Genomic DNA, 25,796 nt, shown 5'->3' on the forward strand with positions numbered 1-25,796 from the left:
GCCCATATAATCTGCCAAACGTTTTCCACCAATAAAAGTGCATTAACTGAACAAAAAATCCATAGGACCTACTCTTCGTGTGTAGTTTAGTAGGTCCTGTATAAAAATATTACATTAAGATAGTTTCAAAAAGTTGAAAACACTAGACACTTTTATTGATGAAAATATGATAAATTTCCAAATGATATTCTGAACATATACCGATTTTTCAGATTTTTTGTAGTGAATATAAAACCTCAAATGAAGCTGAATATAAAAGCTTTAGGTATAAGCTGTAACACAAAAAAATATGAAAAAGTTTCATTATGTACATATTGAGATATAATGTTTTAAAAAAGTGTTCAAAAATCTTTTAAGATTTACTAAAAGTTCTATAACTTCCATAAAACTTATTCGATCTCGCTCAAAATTTTACCAATGGAGCTTTAATATATGGGTTATAATTGGTCAAAATTTCAGCGTTTTTGATTGACGTATAAAAAAGTTATAAACATTTAAATGAAAAAATAATTCGAACAAAAAATTACTGTACGGACAATTGTTTGATACACTGTACTTGATCTTTGTGGTGTTAATCGTAAGTCCAATCCGTCAAGTGTCACACGAGTGAGTCTCTTCAGCTTCGCCGGAAAACCATGTTCGATCATTATCTGTCATAACTCGTTTCTCTTCATTGAATCGTAATCAGCCTTAAAATCAATAAACAGATAATGGATCTGCAAGTTGTACTTCTGAAATTTATCGAGGATCTGGAGCAAGGTGAAAATCTGTTCCATCGATGATCGGCCCTCACAAAAACCCGCCTGATATTCGTCGACGAAAAACTCCTCAATCGGTCTCAGCCTGTTTAAACAGAATTCCGGACAAATTTTTGTACGCTGAATTGAGAAGTGCTATTACTCTTTGATTCGCGGCTGAAATAGCCCTCCAATGATTATCTCAACCTCGTCTAACGTTGAAGGATCCACAGCCTGTCCGTCGTCGTTGATTCGAATTCTGTCTGTCACCATTCCATTCACAGCGTTCAACAATTCTTTGAAATGCTCTCCTCACCGGGAAGCCACCATTGTTTTGTCTGTCAACACGTTTTCATCACGTTCTCTGCATTGACAGTTTCGTAAAATTTCTGCATATCATTCTGTTCCATACTCTCTTGCGCATGAGCAATCATGTTCTGGTTTTCTTTTTGCGGTGCGTTCGTTTTTCGGCTACCCTTACTTCCCTTGTGTGCAAAACATCAAGTCAATAGGTTAAAAATTGACAACCGTGCAGAAAAAGGAATCGGGTGAGCAATTCTTTTATAATCAATTTCATTGCGTTGGTGTATAAAAGCAACACCTCAGATTGAAAAACGGGTTACGCCCTTGATAAAGGATCAACGCTCAAAGGCGAAAGCTGACAGATAGAAGTAGACCAAACCAAATCGTCTGTTATCAACTACAGTGGCTGATAGCTGACGGTTGAGAAAAAAGGAAGGAGTGGAATAAAAATGAGCTGCTTTAACTAATGCCTGAACATGGTTTTCTGGTTAAACTAATTAGACTAGCCATCCAGATATTCAATGACCGAATTGCTTGGAACATTCTTCATCACCGACTCAGCACTAGAATCTCCCATCTGTCGGACCATTACGTAGATTACTCCTGTTTATCCGTTTCTCTTCAGCATCAGCAGCATGCAATACCCATCTATGAATGATTGTTTCGTTGTTGGGTGGCAAAGAAAATCCAGGAGAACCCTGCAGTTCAGGAGTTTCGTTCGATGGACGGATTCTTTTGTCTTAGCTACTTGGAATCCTCGTTTTCGTCGTCGTCGTCGTCGTCGGTTGATCCAACCGAGGTCAAGGTTAACGGCCAATGCAAAGAACAACGACGACGACGACGAAAAAATGCTATGCTGATGCCGTTGCTTTCCATCATCATCATCGTCTTCGTCGTCGTCGTCATGTCGCTGAAGAAGAGAGATGTATTGCTGCATGCTGAGGCTCCGTGCAGAAGAAAAAGGTGATGGACCGACACATACGGCAAGGCGGAGATGGTGCAGATACTGAACACGGTAAAATCTCCAAGATTGAATGCTAAAAACAGAAAGGAGAGAGAGGAAAAAAGTGCAAAAGCAAACGACCAAGGGCCGGAGGTACCTACAGAAAAAAGCTGGATGGATGGAGATAATCTCTGTACGGTTTCGCTCGACATGAGTGAGAATGTCATACGGCGTATCATCATAATAACGTAATTGTTATCTTCGCTTTTACTTTATATGGGGCTTTCGTGGCGCTCGCTCGCTCGGCTCTCGGCCATAAAGGAGATGATGAACGAAGAACAGTGAGTTGAGTCCGGACCGCGGAGTAGCTATATACGGTCCATGGACCACCGAACGAACCCGCGGAGAAGGTGGAATGCGAAATCTTTGTTTTGGGGAAAAAATGCGGAAACAACGACTATCATTTAGCCGGTTTTATGACGAGAAATGTTGAACTCCTGAGTAATTAAACGTGACATGAAATTGATTAACGTATACTTTTAGCTGATTACATGTTGGCTTGGATGTCGGAGGGCACATACTGCGATATGGCGAACCCGATGGGAACTGGAAATTTAAAGTGCTTCAGATTTCGCAAATGTGAGACTTTTGTCACACACGGTACTTTCTCCGACCCGGTAGTAGGTCTTTGTCGGAGCTTGTTGTTTTCCCGGTCATATACCTCGTTTGAAATTGTGAATCACAATTGATGTTTATCGGACAACTGAAATTATGTTAGGAAACTTCTAAATATCAAAATGATCCTCATTTTTTTTTTCAAATTAGGAGCTAGTCACAATGAATCAATTATATTTATCTATAGTATAGAAGCTCAAGTATGCAAATATCTATGATTTTTAGAATTTCATCATTGGAACGTGAATTTTAAAAGTTCAAAGGCAAAATAAAACTAAAAAATGACATAGACTGCTTCTCAGAAATTCCACAAATTAAAAAAAGCTATCTTTGCCAATGATCAGCTATTAACCCTCCAATACCCAAATTATTGATTTTGATCTAAATATCATTTTGTTGTCATCGTGAATCGTTTTAAACATGTTTTGGAAGATGATTCTTTTTCATTCTCGATTTTGTGAATTTCGGTTTTTGGGTTTTCTATTTTTTGTTTTTGAACATCGACACACTTCTATATTTTTTCTGGAAGCCTATTTGGAATTCGGATTTTTTGAGATGAAAACATTTTGAGATTTTATGATTGTTGCTGAAATACCGTGATTTCGGGTGAAATTGATCACTTTTCACAGTTTTTGACTTCTATTTTTTGAATAGTTATCGATATGGTCAAACTCAATGCTTTAAAACAAGTACGACCACGAGTTTCATCACTCAACGAGGTTGAAACTTTTACTGCAAATCATTTTATTGCAATAAATATCATTTAAAATAAAAAATCGGAAATTTTAGTTTCGGGGTGAAATTGATCAGTCAGTGAAATGTCTTTGTAAGTGCTGAAAATCAATTTTCCGTCTGAATTAACCATTCCAGAATGCGAAAAGCTTTGTAAAACTTCTACAAGTTTAGTAAATTCTTAATTATTTAGGTTAAAAGTTTATTAAATCTAAAGAAAACGCCTTAAAGTATGCAATTTCCATACTAATCAAATCAGTATTTTAGCAAAAGTACAATTTTATGCATAAATATCAATATTTACAGAACTTTCGATGACGAAATCGGGTTTAGCGAACACTTGGCATCTAGAAGAAGTCATTCGAATATTAATTCCATGTGCGATACAGCTGCGGTAACAAAAGTTTGAAAGTATCCTTGAAATTCGCCAAACACGCAGTTTCGGAAAATATTAAATATAATACAGAAATGTGTGACTAATTAGTTGTAAAACATGTTATCTCATCATTCAATAACCCTTGAGCCAGATGATGGTCATTTTCCGCAAATTATTTTAAGTTCGAAGCTTTATTTTTGACAAATAAAAATTGTCCTCACGTCGATCAATTTCACCCCACTGATCAATTTCACCCGAAATCACGGTACTTTTATTTTAATTTTTTTCCATGGCATATTTTATATTCCGTGTGTTTTCGGAAAAAAAAATTAGAGCGTATTCTACTCCCTTAACATGCTAAATACCGACAGGCAAAAAACAACGTGGAACTATTTTTTTGCACATCCACATTTCAGTAGTTAGTGAACCAAATTTCATTCTTTTTGCGTTATCGGAATCCTACACTATCCTAGAAAGGTGTAGTGAAAACCGATTGGAATTTCATGCAGATTTCCATTCCAAATACATTAGTTCCATATTTTTCACTTCTTCCGGTTCCATTCTGTTCCCATTTTGGTTATGAGTACCATGTCTTTGTAACGAGTTCTCTTGGAATCTAAATGATATAGCCACATTCTGTCTTCGGTAAAGTTGTTCAGAACAACAACCACTTCCTGGTGATGGATTTCATAGTTCCGAATATCACCACTACGTGGCGCTTGTGTACAAATTTACTTCTGGTACAACTTTGGTGGGATATAGCACTAGATTGAAGCCAGATAGGAAGGTACGATCTTCGGCTAAGTTGTTCAGGACTATGAGTACTTCCAAGTCATGGAGAGCAAAGTTCCGAATTTCACCACCAAATTTACTTCTGGTATGACTTTGATGAAATATAGCACGAGATTGCCGCTTTTAGTTTACCGAAAGTAATTAGACCCGTATATATTAGGCCGTCCCTATTCATGCAAAAATTGGAAATGTTTAAAGTTCAATATTGCAAAACGATCGTTTTAGCTAAAACAACAATCAGGCCAAAATTTGGAGGTACTCACAAATTCTCACCATCAATAGAAAAGAGTACGATCTTTTCAATGCAATAAGGCGATTGAAAATTCATTTACTCCTTTTTGAGATATGACTTCAAAATAAGTGATTTTTCGAAGAAAAAAGCCAATATCTTTTCAACTATGAGAGATAGAACATTGAGCTCTTTGAAATATATGCGTCATTGATAGTTCTAAAAGTTCTCGGAACAAAGTTTTCACGAGAAACGAATGGATTAGAACATGGTTTCCCAAACTGTGGGTCGCGACCCCCCAGGGGGGTCGCCGGCCTTTATCCAGGGGGTCGCGAGGGTCAGTTGAATAATTTACTGTAACAGACAACAAATGAGGGAATTTTTATGGTGGGTCGCCGAAAGCACGTCAACTGGCAAAAGGGGGTCGTGCACCTTAAAAGTTTGGGAACCTATGGATTAGAAGTTATGGCAAGAAAACTGAATTTCATGGATCACCCTAAAATGATTCTTTCAACAAAAAATATAAGTTAGGAACCATACGAGATAGAATAATGGCTTCTTCGGCAAATTTGCTACAAATAAGTTCTTTTACAACTTTGTAGAACATTTTGTAAGCGTACATAAAACTATTAAAAAGCATTTGTTTGGATCAGCTTAACAAGAAGGACCACCCTAATTTCACATCGATGAGAAAAAAGGTCGAAGAATATAGAGAAACTTTAACAAAGACACCATGTATCTAAAACTTAAGGTTTAGGCACAAACATTTTTGTCTTCGTAAATACGGCTCTGGACCCATTGTGCGCTGTATTCAGAAGTTTTTTCAAAACAAAACAAAATTAAAATCGATCAACTCGTCCAAAAATTATGATTTCTTGATAATTTTTAGTTTTCAAAAAAAAAATAGATTTGTTTAGTCCATTCTATCGTAAAACAGGTCACCTCAAAGACGAAATAGAAATACGGATCTAATTGTTTTCGATTAACTCAAACCTACCAAGTATCACGACATTCGTAGTGGCACCACCGACGAACCGCCGTGACAGTGGTGATTCAAAAGTGTCCCCCAGTGTTGCCACAAAAATCTTTATAATCTGTATCACCATTTTTTGTCAAAAATCTGTATGAAATCTGTAATATTACGCGAAAAATCTGTTTGAAATTCTGTAAGTTTCTGAAAAATCTGTATAATCTGTATCATTTCCAAAAATCTGTACATCTGTACATACAGAATTCTGTATGAAAAGCTGCAAGAAAATCTGTATGATTACATAAAAATCTGTATATGTGGCAACCCTGGTGTCCCCCCCAAATTTAACGGTCGACCACCGAAGCGAGCGATCACTTCTGTCAAATCAGCGCAGACGCAAACCGTTTCCTATATGAACATACGGGGGTTCGGTGTCGAGCTATCAAATCATCGCGAGCCGTTATAGAGGTGGCGATAATGTTCGGCTATTTTTCATCATGGCGTCGGGGACAACAAATTTGAATTTGTTTGTTCTAGCTGTCACGTCGGTTCGTCGGTGGTGGCACTACATCGATTTTCTATGGCATTACTAAATTGCCGAGGAATATCTATAGAAAATTACAACATTTGTATAGCGCATTTAGTTCACCACTAGACTATCGCACTCGTTTTCACAAGTGCGAAAATGCAAATAAAAGTGCGCGATTGCATCCAATCGACTTGCCCGAATAAAATGATATTATACGACGGTGATTCAGGTTATCATTTTTCAATTATTCATGGTATCATAAGCAGGATCATAAATCTACGATACAACGAATCGTTTTGATGTTAGCAGTTATCATTTTCGTAGTTACAATGATAGAGCGAATGGGTTGTTAAGTATCGTTACCATTCAAAAATGCAATTTTTCTCGAACAAAAATATCAAGCAATGATTCAAGCTATCATTGCTTTATCATCTACTTGATCATACAGGGAATAATAAAAACAACACGGAAATATTTCACCAAATCTACTTTATCGACTCGAAAAAAGTGTACACCCCTGCGGGCATTTCTCGCGTTCTGTCAACTCCGTGAATGATAATGTGAATCGTTGTTTATTTTTAATCGTTAGTTTAGTGAAAACGGGAATTAAACTGTTGGTGCCATGATTCGCTGTTCCCCTCGAGGTTCTCCTATCGCGCTTTGTTCGGGGCCATATGAAACTAGTGCTCGCGGGACGTTCGAAAACATAAAAGTTCCGAAGATGGAAAACTTCGTGGATAAAGTGGAAAATTGTCCAACGAGCCGCTGCCCGAGGATCACAGTGGAAGTGCTGGAGCAAAGGTTTCGAACATGCCGTTCTTTCTTTGGACTGTATGAAATTTCCAACGCTTTCGTCTGGTTTAGCCATACAAGATAAATTGTGGAAGCTTCTAGGTAAGTTTGCAAGTGATATTTGGCTAATCCGACGATAATCAAAACCTGCCACTCCCAAGAGCTTTAAAGTGATGGCACGTAAAAATATCAAATATAAATGTTTATGTGGCATAATGTACGGCGCCACACAGTGTCAAGTGCATTCCATTAGTTTGTGAGTTCCTGCACACAAAAAGCTACAAACTGCGGTGCTAAATCCAGTTAGCATTACAGACTAACTTTATGACGTCCATATTCTACCATTAAATCCTTAAAATAGTGACAAAAATGAATTATGCCATTAAACTAATGGGGAGCTATATTATTAAAAATTATTCATAAATTATTGGATGTATCACTATTATAAGTTGTATGATACTTCAAAGGTTGTGAATGATAGAAATTTTCCAAACATTATCATTTTATCGTAAAATGATCATCACTTGTATGATTATTATTCCACCAATAAACATCGTATAATATCAACGATACCGTGCATCGTATTTTTCTATGCGGGTTATTCAGCATAGGGTATGTGTGCCATCAGTAATCTCATGTTCCCATTTTCATCCTATGTATTCGAAAAAAAAGCGATAAGGCATTTTATGAGACGTTTCAAATCAGCTGTTTTTTGAATGTTTACCAATTTTGAAGTCTAACCGGTGGGCCCATTTATTTACATTTTCGTTAGCATAACATGTGATACGGGCCCATCCAATAAACGGGGTTCATTTATCTGCAAAAATGCGTCGTACTATAATTAATATTCGTAGACCGTGGAAATGTTTTTTTCATCTGCTAGTGACATCGTACAGCTCCGGGGATTGATACATGCCGCATCAGAAACCGAAACATCTCTGCCAGCAAAAATCTGATTGGCGCTCACCACATGTTATGCTACTTTTTGTGAAAACGAAAACATCAAATGTAAACAATAACATTGAGCGGCCCACCGGTAGACCGTCTCGTAAAATAGCTTATTACGGCACCGATTGACTTCGTTCTTTTTGTTTTCATGGGTGTTCACTTCTAACAAAAAATACAAAAATAAGAAACAAAACAAACAGCGCTTCAATCCTTTGTTTTTCGTGGGATGAAAATGGGAGCCACATGCTTAATAAAGGAACCAATACCCTACACCGAAAAAATAGTGCGCCGAAGACATCAATTTGATTTGATGCAATCGAGCAGTTTTATTTACGTTTTCTCACTTATGAAGACTCAGTGCGCAGTCCAGTGATGAAGTAAATGCGGTATATTGTTTCAATAAATCCTCCATTCCGATGTATCAGGAGAACGTTGCAGTTAAACTTATTTGCCCGGAATGGAAGGGTGACTGTCCAAAATTCATGAAAAGGTGTACTAGAGTGTTGCATTGCATTGGAAATGAAACATGATGTGTTCCGGCAAAAGCGATCCCTCCTATCCATACGTACGAATGAAAAGTTGAGATAAAAGCGATAAAAGCTACACAGGGATAACTGTATGACGTGTTCTAAAGTTTCACCGCTATATGATGTTGCCATCTGCATGTCGTTTCCGCGTTTAGTACAAGTTGTATTTTATAGTTCGTTAAGATCGGTTGGTAGGATGCAGGAACATTTGGACAGGGAACTACACTCCCGATCAAAAGTTTGGGGTCACCCCTCAAAAACATGTCATTTTTTTAGGCCCATATCTCCGCCAATTTGCGTCCGATTTCAAAACCCTAGGCCTCATTCAAAAGATAATAAGCCAAACAAACTTTGAACATGATTTAAAAGAAACTTTTTCAAGAAAAATTGTATGTAAACTTAATCCAAAGTTGCCAAATTTTCTAAAAAATAAATATAAACTTACGACAGTGTCGCTGGAAATTGGGTCGTCCAAATTTTAAGATGAGAGCGGTAATATAACCTATTTTCTATTAGCTTTACTCTGCTTTTTACCGAACTTGCCTAAAAAATCTAGGAAAAAATGTTATGAAGTAAATTAACTCTTCATGTCATCGACCAAAAGTTTGGGGTCAACCCTCAATATGACCCAGGTAACCAATAAGCATTTAAACAAGCTGTATTTCAGCTATAAAACTGCATTATATCTGCTTGCTGCTGTATCATAGCAGTTCGACTGCTGAATTGCTCTGAATTAGAAATTCAAATGCTGCTGAAAATCTGACAGCGGTTGAGTAGCATTTGAAATGCACGATAATTTTTGGTTAATAAGCATCCTAACTGCTACTTTATTGCCATAAAACTGCTAAGAGAGATGAGCGATGCTAACACTGTTACACATTTCAACTTTACAATTCATGTACCACGACTATAGGATCCATTACCATTCAGATGTCCAATCATTTACTGGTAGTAACAAAGTAAATCAATGAGAGAACAAATATTTTCCAAATAAATCGCATGGAAACCAATTATGCCATCGTGTATTATGTGGATGGTTTAATTGTTATCAGCACTTGTCCGAGCCGTTGTCCGGGCACAGCAAAATAACTGCCGGTGTGGTACTCAAGCCTTTAATAGATCAAAAAATCAACGCACATTATCTGATCGTTTATAGCTCATCCTGAAATGACTGAAATGCGCAGGGGAAAATATTTTTGATAATGATCGATTTTTTGGGGATAGGAAAGATAAGCATTTAATCAGCCGTATATTAGGCCAAAACCTGCTTTTAACTAGCACTTATGGCGTATATACGGCATATTAGCATTTAATGACCTGCAGTAAAGGCGCATATAGTGCGGAATAAATGCAATATTTACTGCTTATTGGTTACCTGGGGATGTATCAGCCAAAAGTTTGGGGTCACTATCGTAAAACATGGAAAAGTGATTTGGTGTATCTTCGTCTTCAATAGTTCAATTTTAATTCTTTTTGGCTCATTTAAAAGGTTATTAACTAGATTTACGTTTGATGTCTTTAATTTAACGTATTGACCGTAATTTAACGTAGGTTAACGATTTTTGTATATAAAATGTTATGTAAAGTTAACACATTTCACTTTAACACAAAAAAATAAGGCAACTTTACGTTAAGTTTAAGTATGTAAATTTCAACAAATATGTGTGGTTCATTGTCTATGCAGTAAGTATCATTCATTTTGTTTCAAATAAGCCAAGAAGAATTGAGGGGGTTTGAAGCAAAGGGGTGTAAGTGACAAAATCCCACTTTCGAGTAAATGAGGTTTAAATTTTTTGACAATTTTTTCATCCCATACAAAATGTATGAAGCTTCAAAATCAACCCAATTTTCTATGATTTATTGTAATTTTTCCAATCATCGTAGAAACAATCTTAAAAAAAATCCTGATAGCTTGAACACTGAAGAATTTTATGATATGTTCATCTCAAAATCGGTAAATAATCACTTACACCCCTATGATTCTGGGCCTCTCAATTAAAATTGAATGAAGGATGACAAAGATATCAACAAATCACTTTTCCAAGTTTTACGATATTGACCCCAAACTTTTGGCCGATACACCTTTTTGAGGGGTGACCCCAAACTTTTGGTCGATGACATCAAGGGTTAATTTACCTAATAACTTTTTTCCTAGATATTTTAGCCAAGTTCGATAAAAAGCAGTTGAAAGGTATTAAAAAATAGGTCATATTACCGCTCTCATCTTAAAGTTTGGTCGACCCAATTTCCAGCGACACTGCCGTAAGTTTATATTAATTTTTTAGAAAATTTGGCAACTTTGGGTAAAGTTTACATACATTTTTTTCGAAAAAGTTTCTTTTAAATCATGTTCAAAGTTTTTTTTGACTTATTATCTTTTGAATTATGCCTAGAGTTTTGAAATCGGACGCAAATTGGCGGAGATATGGGCTTAAAAAAATGACATGTCTTTGTGGGGGTGACCCCAAACTTTTGATCGGTAGTGTATGTCGGAAAATTGCCGCTTATAATTCAGTCAATTTTATACTAATTGACTTTAACTTTTGTGTACTGCTGTACGTGTCTCACAATGCATAGTGGTCCAGGCCTAAGATTTTTGAGAAAAGACGCATTTAGCGCTTTCGAATGAATCTTAGACGATTATGGTCTTCTACGAAGTTGCTCATAATAATAAGGCCATCATTCGAATATACATTAATATTGGGGTGGTCCACATGATCCAAGAAATTAGAAGTCAAACTTTTAAATTCGCAAGAATAACTAGATACCTTTTTCGGTATCTGAAGCTTTAAAATTGAGCAATCTGAAGCTTATAAGTGCCTATAGAGCATTTGAAAACAGGGTAATTTTGTGTGCAGAGATTGTAACATTGTAAATAGAGAGTAACATTTTGAAGTCAAACATACTAGAATAGGGTTCTGAGAACCATCATTAAACCAAAATAAAAGATATTGTAATCTTGTACCGACTTTTCGAACCATCTAAGCAGAATACCCTCTTCGAATGAGTGTAATCAGTTTTGTACCTTTTAATTTCGCCCTATTTTGCTTATCCTTTGACAGATACGCGTATTTCGATTATTACTAGTAATCTTCCTCAGTATCAGTTATCCAGTTCTCCATTAGATAACTAACACTGAGGAAGATAACAAGTGGTAGTCGCGTATCTGTCAAAGGATAAGCAAAATAGGGCGAAATTAAGAGGTACAAAACTGATTACACTCATTTGAAAAAGGTATTGGTTTTATGACGGCTCTCATAACCTCTACAAGACTAATTTATCATTGTTACTTGAGGAGTAACAGGCAGTTTTATTTTTCAAACATCATGGTTTATTAAACTTCTAATACCGATGTGCGTAGAGCCTCCTTTGGTACGGACCGCAGATATTCGGGATGAGTGGGACAAACCTTAGAATGTGTGCTGTCTACTGTGTGGTTGACCGTAGAAAAAGGGCGAGTCAGGTCTGAGGATGTCCAATTGTCCACATGCTATGCCGCAGCGAATGTCTCCATTGAGATCTACGCATATACCGATTGGTATCTCCGAAGGGCCGTTCCTTATTGGTTTAGCCCAAGTTCATTGGTAACAAGGTATTGTACCACCCACAACCGAGAATTGCTAAATTTGGCGTACGTATTTCTTTTAGGCATTCAAAAACTAGATATTGTTACGAAACATTTAAAAAGATTATCGAGGTGTTTTTTTTGTAACTCAAGAAAAAACATAGAATTGAAAAATGTCAAAGAAAAACATCAATTTATTTTGAACGGTATGACATAGGGACAACCTCTGCGCACAAAAATCTGCGTTTTTCAAGCTGTAGATGTGGGTCGATTTTGAGCAGATATTTGAAAAAAAAAGAGATATGTCCCGTAACGTGGGTAGATCACCTTATAATGGTGCGTTACGGCGTAAGATCTATCATAACAAATTTTGATCTTGTATTTTTTTAGCTTTGTTAATTTAAATGCAGAAAAAATCCAAGATCACAATTTGCTCTACTTCTTTTACATGTTATGTTTTTCATTGTTAATAAACCATCTCTTTCAGGAGGATTCAGGTAATTTATAATTATGTTACTGTTGTGAGCCTATCACCATTTAAAAATCTATAATTTTACTTTTTATTTCAGATTTGGAATCGAACACCCAACAAGGAATTAGGAAAGGAACCAGACATCAACCAAAAATATTGCGTGCACCTGAACGTTGACCAAACGTTTCCTTTGAACTTTACCCTTCCACTAACATCCAAATTCCCGTGACGCCTAGGCCTGAAAGAATGTAGAGGTCTCTATGTACTTTCATAGGTGTCCAACTAATCTTCCTTTCCCATCCCTCAGCTGTCGCAAGGACGTGGCCAGGACAGCACTCGACCGTTGGAGGATTGCGTCAATCTTGTCTAAGAGTCAGAGATTAGTCCCAAATCTTTGTGATTTGATAACGGACAGGAAAGATGCAACCCTCATAAAAGCGATCCAGGGCTGTACCACCTACGAATTTGTGCGACTTGCTAAATGCTAATGCTAATGCTAATGCTAATATTTGAAAAAAAAAAGATATAGCGATAGAACTGTTTTGACCAGATCATTCATTCATGATTTTCATAAGGTGGCACTAGAGCAAACTGTTATTGTAACTCCTAATTCCACAATTCCAAAAAAATAAAATAAATAGAAGTTATTTTATAACTACGCTAAAATAGCTTGAATTGAGGCTGTTGTAGTCCAACAACAAATTAACATTTCCAGTTAATTTCCTTCAGAGTAATCTGGGGGTTTTCGGGAGTACGCTCAGATGTTTTGTAGTGGGATTGTCAGGCAACTTTCTAAAACAAAATAAAATTAAACATCCTATGGACCTTTTACTTTTAATTTTCAGAAATTGCAAGATAGATGCATGGTAGATTTCCACAGTGTAAAGTGCAGCCAAAACATTTTTCTCGAATATTTTCTAAAATAATAATACAAGAGCGTTTTTTTCACATATATATTTGTTAACCTATTATATTTAAATGAGTGTACTTTAAATTCTATTCACTAAGTGTAACAAATTATTTTTAAACTATAATATCAAAGTATGGAAAACACTCTGAAGTTTGATGTGGATTAAAAATAAGGATTAAGGTAAAACAAAAAAATATCACAACTTTGATCACAAAATCTCACTAAAATCTTCAATTATATCTAGATTGAGTTTAAATAAGGGCGAAAGTAACATGAGAGAGTTCTCTTCATCGACTCTCTCTTCTGCAAATTAAAGTGACAAGATTCAAATTCAATCGACCTTTTTTACACTTAGACGCTAGATTCCCAAGTAACACACTTGTCACCGAAGAGTCACGGCGGCGCAGGTTTTTGTTGCGCAGAAGTCACTGTGACTTACTTCTAGCAAGTAAGTGTTTATTTGTTAGAAATAAGTCACAGTGACTTCTGCGCAACAAAAACCTGCGCCGCCGTGACTCTTCGGTGACAAGTGTGTTACTTGGGTTGTATCGCAACCTAGCGATTTATGACAAAAAAGTGCAACCATACTTGCATCTATATTATAGATTGCGTATGTACACTTGAAGAATTTTAGGTGTTTACGAAACCCACTTAATCAAGAAGACTAGAAGCACTGCAGAAAATCGGAAGTCACTGTTAAAAGCGCACCCCACGGATGGAGCTGGAGCTATTTATGATAGAGCGAGTCAGGCCCGTGCGCAGAAGTGGGAGGGGGTTCGGTTATGCATCAGCCTCCCTTGTGAGCACGGCCATGGTGCGAATGAAGCGCATGAACAGAATCCTAAGTAAGGAAAAAAGTGTAACACTCGTAACGCCTCCCGTGAGAATGAAATTGAACTGTCGTTTTTCCGTGCGGAAAAATAGTCCGTGCTATTATCCCGGAAGGAAAAGTAACGTTTCTCCCCTTACTAGATCAGTTGTCAAAATTACTTGCGGAAAAAGGTGGAATTTTACCTGAGGGGTCTACTTGCACTACTCTCTACTATATGATAGGTATGTCTTCTATATGAATTCCCGAGCAAAGTAGAATAACAACAGGATAACATCACAATAACTTGTTTAGTTATCTTGATTTCTTTCTGTTATTTTGTGTTATCGAATAAATGTATTCGATGATAACTACTTTTGTTATCAATTGTTATCAATTATTATCGACGAAAAATGTAGTTTTTTTCAATTACAATGGTATTTATTTTCATCAGTGATACAACTAATTCCTATACTTTACACTTCTAATTAACTTGTGTGTTTGGCTTGCAAACCGAAATATAATTTACAGCGTTATTTCCTCTGCGTACCGAAACACTGACACAAGGTCGAATGTTATGTTTGATAGGTTTCAGGTGATGTTCAGCACTACTTCTGTATGAGTACATGTTGTTGTAAATTTGGATTGTAATTAGTTTCTTGCCAATGATATAAATGTTGTCTTTACGGTCAACTAACACTTTCTCAATTTGAAAAAAATCTTTATCATTTTTTATGAAAGAATCGTTGTAGCCTAGTTTCTCACAATATTCTCTAATACAATATTGAACACCATCAACAATGAAGTTCACATGGTGGCTGAATTCTCGCTCCAAAACTGTGTCGTCGATTTTTAACCCATTAGATAGCTCAAACAGCGATGAATTATCGAAATGTATACGGTGCATCGGCTTTGAACTCCATAACTGAGAGTGCCACGTTTTGATTGCGTCATTTCACGAATAGATCTGATTCAAAATGAATTTGTTAGTTATTTGAATAACTGGATGATTGTTACCAGTTCTCTAAACTTTAAAATCATACCGTTGCCGTTTTCATACGGATAGAGTGATGAGTTCCACAATGCTCCAAAATGTTTTGCACTTCCTGCTAGATGAGTCAACACGTGAACATTGAAAAACATGTTCTCTTCTCCATACAATATTTGGAACTTACGAACAAAATCCTTTAGTTGTTTCTCGACCTTTGCAATAGTATGTTGAGTCAAATGAATGTCAAGTAGTTCAAAAATACACGTAGAAAGCAACATGAAATGATCCAAATATTTCTTGGGAAGAATACCAACAACGCATGGATAAAAATAGTGAAACAACATGTTTTCCCAGTCGCTTGCCTTATTTTTCTTCATGTCCTCAATTTTTCCAGGATATCGAGAAAAAAAACTTGGAGTTCTGATGGTTATCATTCTTTTCTCGACTTCCGACATTTGCTGTCCAATGTAATACGGATTGGTGTGGTTGGACGATGCAGTGAAAAGCTCCCATAGCTGCTTTACGACGCCTAGGAGAACCGCATGCATATAATCCGGTGGGAATCCTTGAAATAAGTGTATTAAGTTAGTGACAGCCAATTTCAAATTCTAATATATTACCATTCACTATATTGAAATGTGGAATTGAGAGAAACGTCGATAGTCCTTTAATTCCTTTTATGGTCGATCCAGAACTGTGTGCCTTTATCATCAGACGACGTGTTTCGGAATGATGTCTGTTATCACTAGCTTTAAATGGGTATCGAATTTGATTTCCCTTAACGACTTTTCCTTCATGATAGCAAACTGAGCACCCGAATTTTCCATTAAATTGGGTTGAATTTTGGTCTAGCAACGGAATCCAAACAGTTCTGAACGACCAAAACGGTGTATGTGTCGGAATCAATGGCAACGCCATTACTTAGTTTTCCCATTTCCTTACAAAACTCCTTGAAGAACAGTGGCATATTTGGTTCACCTTTGTTCAGCCATATAGCAGCCATCAAAAGATTGTTCTTATCAAAGCGAATACGTGGTGGCAAGTTGTTGATGACGACAAATATGGGGTAGCATGGCTTGTTAATACTCCAACGATATGCTGCAGCTCCATCTGTGTTCACTGACAAAGTAATGATTCTGCCATTGATTTTTGTTTGAATTTCTTTAACCACATCTCCGCGATTTATATCACTTATGCCCTCACTGTCAACAAGTTTCTCGTAATCCGCTATTTCCTTGCGATATTTGATCATGGTTTCTCGCAACTGTTGTTCAATTGGAATGGTTTCAAAAAAATCAAAACTGTTCCCACCGCACTCAGGTATAGGACATATAGTTTGCTTAGCCGGGACCGATTGTCCAACTCCACATAGGCATTCAGTACAATAATACACTCTGGTGTATTTGTACGGATCAGGAAAAGAAGCTATGAAAGATTCAAAACATTCTGGAAATATTTTGCTGCCTGCCATCAAATTCATCATCTTGAGCAGATCCACCAAAGCCTTTTGTGTTAGGTGATGTTTAATGTAATAATTAAGGATCATATAACGAGCTTCTTGGGTGGACATGTCCGCGTCAAATTTCATTCTGTTCTCTTTGTCCAGAAATATCTGCAAACATTAAAAGTTTTACTAAGCATACTATGCCACACTGATCCATTATGCAACTGAAAGGAGTTGTATAAATTGAAAAATCATTGCACAAAGTTGTGTATGCAACTGTTTGCAAAAATCGTGTGCTTTACATCTTTTTGCAAATTGTTGCATAAACAACTAGGGATTCACAATTCATAATTTTAATGATACCTTAGTGAAGTCGAAACCTCCTCCTCCTAGACATTCTTTTGTGGCATTGTCTTCATAATTAGAATTTTCGGACGCTTCTGATAAACTCACAGAACTATCGCTTTCGTCGAGGTTAAATTCCACACTCATAGTATCTGGGGTCTCCGAGGAACAAGAATTTGACCGAATCTTCATACCAGAATTATTCGCCACAACACTTTCCTCCAGATCTACACCTTCTTGTTCAGAATCGATGTCAGCAGAAACTAATTCCGTAGGACGAAGGATGTCGGATGCATTCGATTGCTCGTAACAACTGAACTCAGGTTGTGGGACAAACTTTGCTTTGGGCTTTTTCCTCTAAAACATATAGTACATTAATTTCATACTCTTCTATATTCCTAAAAAACAAACCTTTTGCAAATATTTTTTGTTCTTGAACTCATTAGACATAAAATAATGTCGTTTATTGCGCCGATCGCTCATTTTGGAACAAAAAAAAATCAATTAAGTTCTACTTGACTTGTTTGATTTATGTTTCACTGGTATCGAATTGAAATTTGCTCCGAAATTTCCAGAAATAAATTTCATGAACTCATTTTTAAGGTAAAAATGATCATGGAGATTGAGCCTATTAAAAATATTGCAGAATAACACTACTTTACGTCTTTGAAAAAAAAAAACGAAACAATTTCAATTTTCCGGAATATTATTAAAACTTAAAGATTTTTTGTTTTTATTTATGAAATTTTCAGTCCGAAGCAGGTTCATCTAAAAAAAAAAATTGTAACTTTGTTTCAGTACAAAAGCTTCACTGTTGAGCTACCTACCAATTTTGTTCTGCATTCGTTTCACCTTAACATGTTATTTGTGTGACATTCAGATGCCTGTGTGCGGTGTACTGAATCTTATGCTTGGAAAAAATCAAATGCCATTATCCCGATATGCACAAGTTTTTAATGCGATGGAATCAATAATAATTTCTGAACAAGCATGATGCGAACAATTGATTGTTCAATATGCATACAACAATGCAACGACCGACATAAATGCAGACTACAAAATTTGCAATTTTTGTTCTGACCACCGATCTTACCAAAGTAACGCACTGTCCGCCAGTGATCGTGGATGCTTCGAAGTTGTCAAAAATCACTGTTGTTTTTTTTTCTCTCGGATAAGCACTATAGACACTATAGATTCCATAGACTCGCGGAGACATGGTTGAGCAATACGACTTTAGTGTGTTTTGCTGTGAATTTAGAGTGTACCGAGCGAATATGACGTCACGTTATCCATTGTCGCTATTGAAATCATGACGTCATGCTCGTTTGGCTACACGAACTGACAGTTCGTTTGGCTACAGTTGTCTTCGCCTCCGCGAGTCTATGGAATCTATAGTGTCTATAATAAGCACGCGTGTTTTATTTTTCATTGTTGCGGAATAATTAGCAGTGCGTCGCGTCGTATTGGTTGAAAATGGCTCGATAAAGGCTTAATGTTGCCAAAAAGCGCGTGTTGAAGAAGGCAGCGAGCAAAAATGCAAGTTTCGTGGTGCAGTCGCTTTCGGAATTAAAGGTAAATATTCCAGAAATACGCCGCTAGTTTGCGAACACATTTTAACCTCAAACCTCTTGTTTTTGTTGCAGGAAGAAATACCATCAACTTGGAATCCAATGCATCCGGCAAGGAAACGATGGCGGTTCCTTCCTATAACTTCGACCATCATTCTGATGACGAAGACGTCGATATGAGCGAAAAACCACCGTTACCGACATCGCAAATCACCCGCACTTACCGTCGAAAGAAATTCGTTGACCAACTGCTACAGGACTGGGAAACTACAACTGCCCCATGCGAACCCAGCTGCATTAATCCTGGACCCTCCATTCAGATTGTCCACATCGAGTCACTCTACGAACAGACCAATGAAGCTGCTGGATCAGCTGTTAATGAAGCGGCTGATATCGTCATTCTGAACCCTCAAACAGGTAATTATTTTCTTAAATTACATTGAAGTAGCATATGTAATTGAACTTTTTGTGTTTCATAGAATGCTCGTGTGGAAAATCTGAGGACGTTGATAAATACAAAGCATTGGCGGAGTCTCTGCAGAAGGATAAAGATGGTTTAATTTTGAAGAACGCCAAACTGGAGGCCCAAAATGCGAAGCTGCTGGATTCGTTGACATCAAAACTTCTACCGACGCCAGAGAAGCCGTTCAAAGAAGAGGAAGGTTTCATCGACGGTGATGCGCTGCAGCGAATGTCCCACGAAGCCGGCGACAAGGATTATTTGTTCCTGAAGTTCATCATGATGAAGCTTTTTCCAGAAGGACTCGTTGGGCGTTCAGTAACAGGACGTGCGTCGAATAACCCTTCCGGTCGCCCGAAGAAAATCGGAGATGGCATCTCTCATGACACCTGTGACCTACAGGCAACGAAACTCCGCGAGAAACATTCAAAGCTCCCTTGGATCCCGAGAAAGTTAAATGGATCAAAAGTAAGAAAACCATGTGTAAAGTAGTCATAGATTTTTATTGACATTTTTAATGTTATTTCAGGACGACTTTACGACCGCCGTTTGTTCCCAATGAGGTACAGATACAGGTGGCGCAGATAAACATTGCAAATCACTAGTTGTCTCTTTCGTTCTACCGCTGATCAAATGCAACTCAATTAGTGACGTCACTAATTGCGTTGCATTTGATCAGCGGTAGAACGAAAGAGACAACTAGTGGTTTGCAATGTTTATCTGCGCCGCCTGTATCTGTACCTCATTGGTTTGTTCCTCGGAGATGACGCTGCAACCGCAAACGCATGTTACCGCAGTGCAGGACGCTTGATGACTCGAATTATCGCCAACGCTTCTCGATAAACATACATCAAAATAGCGGATTCGATTTTATTCACGGATAATGATTTTAAACTGTTTAACTTGGCTGACAACTTTTGATTTTGAATTTGTTCTCTGATCGATGCAATTCAGATCAGAAAAACTCAATGATTGTTTTAGTTAAATGTTATACTAAATGTTACTAATAAAACGATTTTCAAACTATTTTTTCCTTTTTAAATTAAAAATTAACAAAAAAAAACAAAAAAAAAAGAAATATCTAGGAAGGTTGATAATATCAGCATGATAACTAAATTTGTTATCAAGTGAAGTCCAATACCTGTTATCATTGATCTTCGATTATATCTGATTGAAAACAAACTTAATTATCATATGGAAAAATTCGCATTACAAAACCAGTTAGGGGCTGTCCATAAACCACGTGGTCATTTTTTTGGGACTTCTCAAACAACCCCCCCCCCCCCCTCCCGCGTGGTCATTAGTACATACAAATTTTTTTATTCATCCATACAAAATGGTCATTGGCCGAACCCCCCCCCCCCCCCCCCCCTCATGACCACATGGTTTATGGACAGCCCCTTATCATGTTGATCATTACGATAACACGATGAGAATTTTTTGTGATATAAATGGAGACAATTTTTGTTATCAATTTTGTTATGTTGCCTGTTTATTCAACCATACTGAAAACAAATATCAGCAATCTGATAACTTCATAGCAAAAAGTGTTTTCAGTTTGCTAGCCAACTTTGATGGGGTTCGCGAGCGTGGGAAAATATGTTGATTCATGACTTGATGACAGCACGGTGGCACCCCTCCAGTAGGCCCTTTTGGGATCCTATAGGAATCACAGGAATTTTTCGTAAATTTTCCAAAAAAAAATATTTCAGCACTCCCGCAGGAGTTTCTTGAGGTATTTCCAAGGACATCTTGATGAAGTTCTTCTGGCGGTTTATTTAGATCCCCCTCTTCTTCCGAGATTCCTAATGAGGTTCCGTCTGGGATTCCCTCAAGAGCTCTTACCAGGATTACCCCAGGAAGTACATACGGGATTCTTCTAGAGATAATTTCCTGATTTGCTTGAGAAATACCTTCTGAGATTGCCTAGTCAGCACACGATCGCATCTCATAGAAATAAGAAAGATCTCACCCAATAATCAAACTTCCAGTATCCTTCCAGCAGTGGGCCTCGATATAGTTGAAAACGAAAACATAATCTCAAGATTAGACATCACGCCATGGCCAGTTTTCCGCTTTTCTTTGTTTAAGCAACGCTCTGAAGAAGATCCACATTACTAGGAACACCATTTCACCCATTAGCTCACTAGTTCATAAGCTTACAAATCTCCATCACTTTTCAAACATTTCACAGAAAATTAAGCCATTTAGTTAAACTTTCGTCGGCCAAACCGATGAAATGAGTCACTTTGAAGCGTGAAAATACGTGACCGTTTTCGATTGTAGCTTCCGGGCTAATTGCTGTTTTCTTCTCGTAATGCTAATCATACATTTCCAATGCACAGGAACTTGAAAGTAGGAGTTCAATGAAATTCACAACCGAAACTATAAGGCACCCACAATTTTCTTCTAAGGATGGCGTAGCATCGGCAATTATTTCACGATTCGGTCGTTCGAATACGCGGAATCGATCAAAAACGTGACAGCTCGCTTCAGAAATTCCTTTCAAAATTCCTACAAAAACTTCTTTCAAAATTCCGTCTCGAACTCCTTCTAGGAATTTTATGTGAGATAACTCGCGGGGTTTCTTCTGGGATTTCTTCAGGAATTCTTTCTGAGATCCTTCCAGGAATCCTACAAGATCTTCTTCTAGTATTCCTCCAAAAACTTCTCCTGGGATTCTTCCAGAAGCTCCTTCCAAAATTCTATAAGCCCCATTCCCAGAAGGGACTGCACGAACCTATTAGGAAACTCAGAAAGGACCCCTGAGGGAAGTTCTGAAGGAACCCCAGAACAATCTCAGTTGGAGCTTCCTGAGGATTGACAGAAGATAATCCTAGAGAAATCCTGGAATAAATTTGTGGAAAAAAACACGGAAGTAATTTGCGGAGGAATTTCAGGAAAAAATCTTGAACAAATCTCAGAAGGAAACGCTCGAGAAATCACGCATGAAAGTTCAGGAAGGAATTCCAGACGGAATAATCCTAGAAGAAATGCCTGGACGAATCTCGAAATTAATTTCTAGAGAAATTTTGGAATGATTTAGGAACTCTTGAAGCAATTACAGAAGGTATTTCTTTGAAAAAAAAAATCCATGAAAAAATCTCTCTATGAATCTCGGGAGTACTTTCTGGAGGAATCCTCAGAGCAAAAGCTCTTGAAGGAATCCCTTACGGAACCTCTTTGGGTTCGTCAGGAGAAACTCCGGGAAGAATCCCAGAGAGAACTTCTGAAGGAATCCTCAATAAACCCCAGAAAGAATCACATCAAGAACTCTCCGGGAAACAAAATCTTCGAAGACCAAATCGTAAACAACAAGGACACGAAACGTCAAAGACTAAGAAAAATTTATCAGTGGCCTATAATCGAGACACAGAAATACGGTTCTAACTTTACAATGAACATATTGTATGCATTGTATGTATTGTATTGTATCGTATGTTAGGCCGTTCGCAATGCTGTTTTATTTTGTATGACGAGTTTTAAAAATTTCAAAACTCGCCATACAAAATAAAACAGCATTGCGAACGGTCGTAAGGTGAAACATCAAAGAATACAAATAAAAAATTTCACACCACTCGTCTTCGGAATCCTCTCAAAATCAGATGAAATTGGCTATAAAGATTGAAAAGAGCCTAAGCTCTTTTAAATGTATAAGAAAGAAGCTTGAAAATGATTTTTTTTTTTTTTACTTATTCGTTTATTTGGAAGGCTCGGGCGCCACATGGGCATAACTGAGCCGAAATCTTTTGTTTTTTTTTTACAATGGTTATACATTTTACAATTTATTACTGCCTTAAAACTATGTTAGTTTGGGAAGCCGAAGTACTCGCGGCTGTTTCGAGGTTAAGGATTGAAGAAAAAAAATGGGAAGGACGGATTTATGGGTTTAAAACTAAATTATTTGCTAACTTATACTAAAACTTTGATGGGACAAATTGTCCATATCTGTAACGGAACCAAAAAGAAAGGACTTTATCGGTAGAAAACGACAAGAAGAGGACAAACGGAAGGGGGTGACGACAGACAGGGGCGAACAACAAAACCAAAAGGCGGACAACGAAAACAAGGAACGTACTACATCAAACTCTGACATCAACACGTTTCAAAAACTGGTAAATCAGGTTCATGTATTCCAAATCAAGCCCTGCCAACACTTCTCTAACGGGTTTCTGTTGTTTTCCTCGGACCCGGAGAATTTCATGTAGCTCAGATCTGACCTCTCGATACTCATTGCATCCCCACACGACATGTTCGATATCCTGGTAAGCCACGCCACAGACACAGAGATTGCTTTCTGAGAGCCCAACACGGAAGGTATGTGCGTTCAACAAATAGTGGTTGGACATCAACCGACACATTACATGAATGAAATCGCGGCTCAAATCCAACCCTTTGAACCATGGCTTCTTCGACACCTGTGGAATGATGGAGTGCAACCATCTACCCATCTCTCCATCTCTCCATTTGTGTTGCCAGCTGATCAAGGTCTCCTGACGGGCCAATGCAAAAAATTCGTCGAAGGCGATTTGACGCTCATAAATATCGCCTTCGCTAGCGCCCACCTTAGCCAGAGAGTCCACTTTCTCATTGCCCGGAATTGAGCAATGTGAAGGGACCCAAGCTATGGTGATGATGTATGAGCGTTTGGACAAAGCACTCAAGACTTGGCGTATTCCTTTCAGGAAGTACGCTGAGTGCTTCATCGGTTTCATTGACCGAACAGCCTCCAGAGAGCTTAGACTGTCGGTAAAAATGAAGTAGTGCTCAGGTGGGAGAGTGCGAATGTACTCTAAGGTGTAGTATATAGCCGCTAGCTCAGCAATATATACCGAACATGGCTTTTGAAGCATAAAGGTGGCGCTATGAAATTCGTTGTAGACACCGAATCCAGTCGAATCAACGGTTTTGGAACCATCTGTGAAGAACTGTCTGGCCCCGCTAACATGCCCGAACTTACTTGCAAAAATTTGTGGAATACCTATGGAACGAAAAGATTCCGGTATACCGGTGATCTCATCCTTCATAGAGAGATCAAAATCCACAGAGGAGCTGTCGAAGTCTGAGAAGTTGTCACGATTGGTGTTAACCGGAGATGGGCTTACCTCCAGCGTCATGTACCAGTAGTACACACTCATAAAACGAGTTTGGGGATTCTGTTCGAGCAGCTTTTCGAAGTTTTCTATGACCAACGGATTCACAACCTCGCATCGGATGAGGAACCGGAACGACAACTCCGCAAAGCGGTCTGTCAGAGGCTGTACACCAGCAAGTACCTCTAAACTCATTGTGTGAGTCGAGTTCATGCAACCTAACGCGATCCGAAGGCAACGGTACTGAACCCGTTGAAGCTTCAGCAAGTGTGTTTTCGCCGCGGATTGAAAACAGAAGCTACCGTATTCTAAAACCGATAGAATGGTTGTTTGGTACAGCCTGATCAGATCTTCCGGGTGTGCTCCCCACCATGTTCCGGTAATAGTTCGCATAAAGTTGATTCGTTTTTGGCATTTCTGTATCAGATACACAATGTGCTTCCCCCAGGTGCATTTGGAGTCGAACCAGACGCCGAGGTATTGTGAAGACATGCTATGAGTGATTGTCTTACCCATCAGAACGAGCGGAAACTTTGCCGGTTTGTGTTTTTTAGAAAAGACAACCATCTCAGTTTTCTCCGGAGAGAACTCGATACCCAGCTTGAGAGCCCAAGTAGACAAATTGTCCAAAGTATCCTGTAGTGGTCCTTGCAGATCGACTGCTATTGATTCCGTTACAGAGACAACACAGTCATCCGCAAGCTGCCTTAACGTGAGACAATCATCTATGTCTCTAACATAAAAGTTGTAAAGAAGGGGGCTTAGACATGAACCCTGGGGGAGGCCCATGTAGCTAATTCGTGAAACTGTCAAGTCACCATGAGCGAAACTCATCTGCTTCTCAAACAGCAAATTACACAAAAAGTTGTTAAGAATTGGGGAAAGGCCACAGTCGTGTAGTTTGTCGGAAAGAACATCGACACAAACTGAATCAAAAGCACCCTTAATATCCAAAAACACTGAGCCCATTTGCTGCTTTTGAGCAAAGGCAGGCTGAATTTCTGAAGAAAGCAACGCAAGACAGTCGTTCGTACCTTTGCCTCTGCGGAAACCAAACTGTGTGTCTGACAACATGCCATTCGATTCAACCCATTTGTCCAGTCGAAAGAGAATCATCTTCTCCAACAGCTTCCGTAGACAAGACAACATCGCGATTGGACGGTACGAATTATGATCCGACGCGGGTTTCCCGGGTTTTTGAACAGCTATCACCCTCACTTGTCTCCAATCATCCGGAACGATGTTGTTATCCAGGAACTGATTGAACAAGTTCAACAAGCGCCTCTTAGCGACGTCGGGGAGGTTTTTAAGCAAGTTGAACTTGATTCGATCCATTCCTGGAGCGGAATTGTTACATGAAAGAAGAGCAAGTGAGAATTCAATCATTGAAAACGGCCTATCCATGTCGTCCCTATCGTCGGAAACATCACGAATTATTCGCTCCACGGGCACGGAATCTGGACAAACTTTTTTTGCGAACTTGAGGATCCATCGAGGAGAGCTTTCTCGATCCTCGTTGACCGACGACGCGTTACGCATTCTTCTACCGACGTTCCAAAGAGTTCTCATCGAAGTCTCGCGCGACAA

General features: G+C 38.2%; 1 protein-coding gene across 1 annotated transcript in view; it reads left to right on the plus strand.

Annotated features, from left to right (window-relative positions):
- LOC109414943 (uncharacterized) overlaps positions 1–19,959 on the plus strand; it is a 35,296-nt gene extending 15,337 nt beyond the window's left edge. Inside the window, 5 exon segments of the mRNA XM_062858161.1 lie at positions 18,732–19,073; positions 19,136–19,503; positions 19,506–19,584; positions 19,646–19,663; positions 19,865–19,959. Of these exon segments, the coding sequence (XP_062714145.1) occupies positions 18,732–19,073; positions 19,136–19,503; positions 19,506–19,584; positions 19,646–19,663; positions 19,865–19,959 (902 nt within the window).
- The last annotated feature ends 5,837 nt before the right edge of the window (positions 19,960–25,796 follow it).

This window comes from Aedes albopictus, chromosome 3, assembly GCF_035046485.1.
Source record: "Aedes albopictus strain Foshan chromosome 3, AalbF5, whole genome shotgun sequence".
Taxonomy (NCBI): Eukaryota; Metazoa; Arthropoda; class Insecta; order Diptera; family Culicidae; genus Aedes; species Aedes albopictus.